Below are 2,114 nucleotides of genomic sequence, written 5' to 3' on the forward strand. Positions count from 1 at the left end.
CAACCCCATCCACAACATTTCAGGAGCGACAGAATGTGCTTTCTTGATCATATATTTTCTCGGCAGTGGAGGGCCTCCTAAAAGAGCAACAATGGAGATGCCAACGGTTTTGGAAGAAGACTCCCTGGTGGGGCGTGGAATTATCATGCAGGCGAGATACCTTCTTTTTGCAAATCTAAGAAGGTTTGGGGGGTGGATGTGGATGATATCTATGCACCTGTGAGCTTCAAGAACCAGCATTGGATTGCTATATGGATATCGATCCCTAAGAGGCACATAGTCGTCTGGGACAGCATTATCGGTCATATTAGCCCTGAAGAACTCGATGAGGTAATGGAGCCTTTTGTCACAATGGTCCCTTATCTGCTTGTTGAGTGCACGCTCTCTGACGATCAAAAGGTTCAATACACATTGGAGCCATACACATATGCGAGACAAACCGATGGAGTACCTCAGTGCCGAGCTGGTGATTGTGGCCCCTTCGCTCTGAAGTACATTGAATGTCATGCTCTTGGGATGGAATTTCCCAAAGCATTTAACAAAAGAAACGGGAAGAGCATCAGGGAGAAGATGGCGGTGGATATATTTCAAGAGCTTCCTATGTGCCATGAATGAGAAAACCAAGACAATGATGAGAACCTGGGAACGTATGAGTAGGTATTGGATGTGTTATTTGTATTTGAACTTGATGCTTTTGTGTACTGCTGTATGCTTTTGTGTACTGTTGTATGGTAGATTAGGGGACGTTAACAGGATCAGGATAGGATGATATTTTTTGTAACCTATCCTCATACCAAACTAGAATTCCGTAGGAAATTAGTTTGGTAGTGCAGTAACCTTTCGGAATATGTAATGTTTGACCAGAAGGTCTTCTGGACGATTTACCACCACTTCCAACAAAAAGACATATCAGACGACTTAACTTTAAGTCGTCTGAGAAGTCTTCCAACAAAAAGACTTCTCAGACGACTTAACGTTAAGTCATCTGAAAAGTCTTCAAAAAAAAAGACTTCTCAGATAAGTTCATAAAACATAAAGTCTACAGAGAAAATCATAAAACATAGAGTCTACAGAGAAGTTCATAAAACATAGAGTCTAATTAAGTCGTTGGACGACTAACCAGAAGGTCTTCTGGACGACTTACTTGAAGGACTTCCACGTCAGTTCTTACATTGTGGACGCTTATGGCCAGTTTCTTTGCAGACTGAGCACCTATAAACCCTATGTTGCTTCCGGGGTTTGCGTCCTCTCATCCTGGATAGCTCCAACCAAGATTGCCATCTTGATTTCTTCCGTCTCCCCGGACCACGCTTTACATCCGGAGGAAAGCATGTACGTGCCTCAACAAGTTGTCCAACACAAGGATATATATTCTCTGAGTATCCTGCAAACAAAGTATCCTTTGAGTAGACCGGCCATACAAGTGTGGAGATATGCACACCAGCTGCTGTTCCAACTGCTATAGCATGGGAGCAAGGTATTTTCTCGACTTGATAGACACCACAATCACACTTTTGAAGTTCCATATCAACATTACAGTCCCTATTGCCACCTTTCACAAAGAACTTCCATCCATCAATTTGTTGGACTCTCAGAGTATACGCGTTCTCCTCTCGGACAGCAAGCAAGTGTTCAACACCCCGACTATGTTGAGTTGTAAGACTCAAAGCATCTCCTCTCCTTTTCCAGTACCACCTTCCTAGCTTCTCCCTTATGAACTCTAGCAGGAACTGAATAGGAAATCCTCTTGCTCGCTTCAGTGCGGAGTTAATTGATTCAGCGATATTGCTCGTTTTTAAGTTGTACATGTCTCCCTGACAATGAACCCTTGACCATAGGCTCACATCGACTTCCTCCAGATACTCAACAAGATCCGGATTTGCACTCCGTATCTCATCCATGTACCAATCAAAATTGTAAAGTGTATGAGCATAAGCAGCACCTTAGGGTCGGGAGCCATCTGTTGTAATGAGTAGGTTAACTCCACAGACTCTGTGTTCATGTCCGGGTTATAATTTTCTTGAGCCATTGCAACAAGATCAGCATGTGTCGAACCTTCACTCAAAAATAACATTCTCGCTCCTTTGAAATGATCAACCACAAAATTCCAACAT

At 43.0% G+C, this 2,114-nt stretch overlaps 1 protein-coding gene across 1 annotated transcript; it reads right to left on the reverse strand.

Moving 5' to 3' along the window:
* Positions 1–1,013: 1,013 nt before the first annotated feature.
* On the reverse strand, positions 1,014–1,901 carry LOC106324098. The gene is made up of 2 exons (XM_013762117.1): positions 1,337–1,901; positions 1,014–1,039 (listed from the first exon to the last, which is right to left on the reverse strand). The coding sequence occupies exons 1-2, from the start codon at positions 1,899–1,901 to the stop codon at positions 1,014–1,016; spliced, it is 591 nt and encodes a 196-aa protein (XP_013617571.1).
* Positions 1,902–2,114: the final 213 nt, after the last annotated feature.

Source organism: Brassica oleracea, chromosome C2, assembly GCF_000695525.1.
Source record: "Brassica oleracea var. oleracea cultivar TO1000 chromosome C2, BOL, whole genome shotgun sequence".
NCBI classification, from domain to species: domain Eukaryota; kingdom Viridiplantae; phylum Streptophyta; class Magnoliopsida; order Brassicales; family Brassicaceae; genus Brassica; species Brassica oleracea.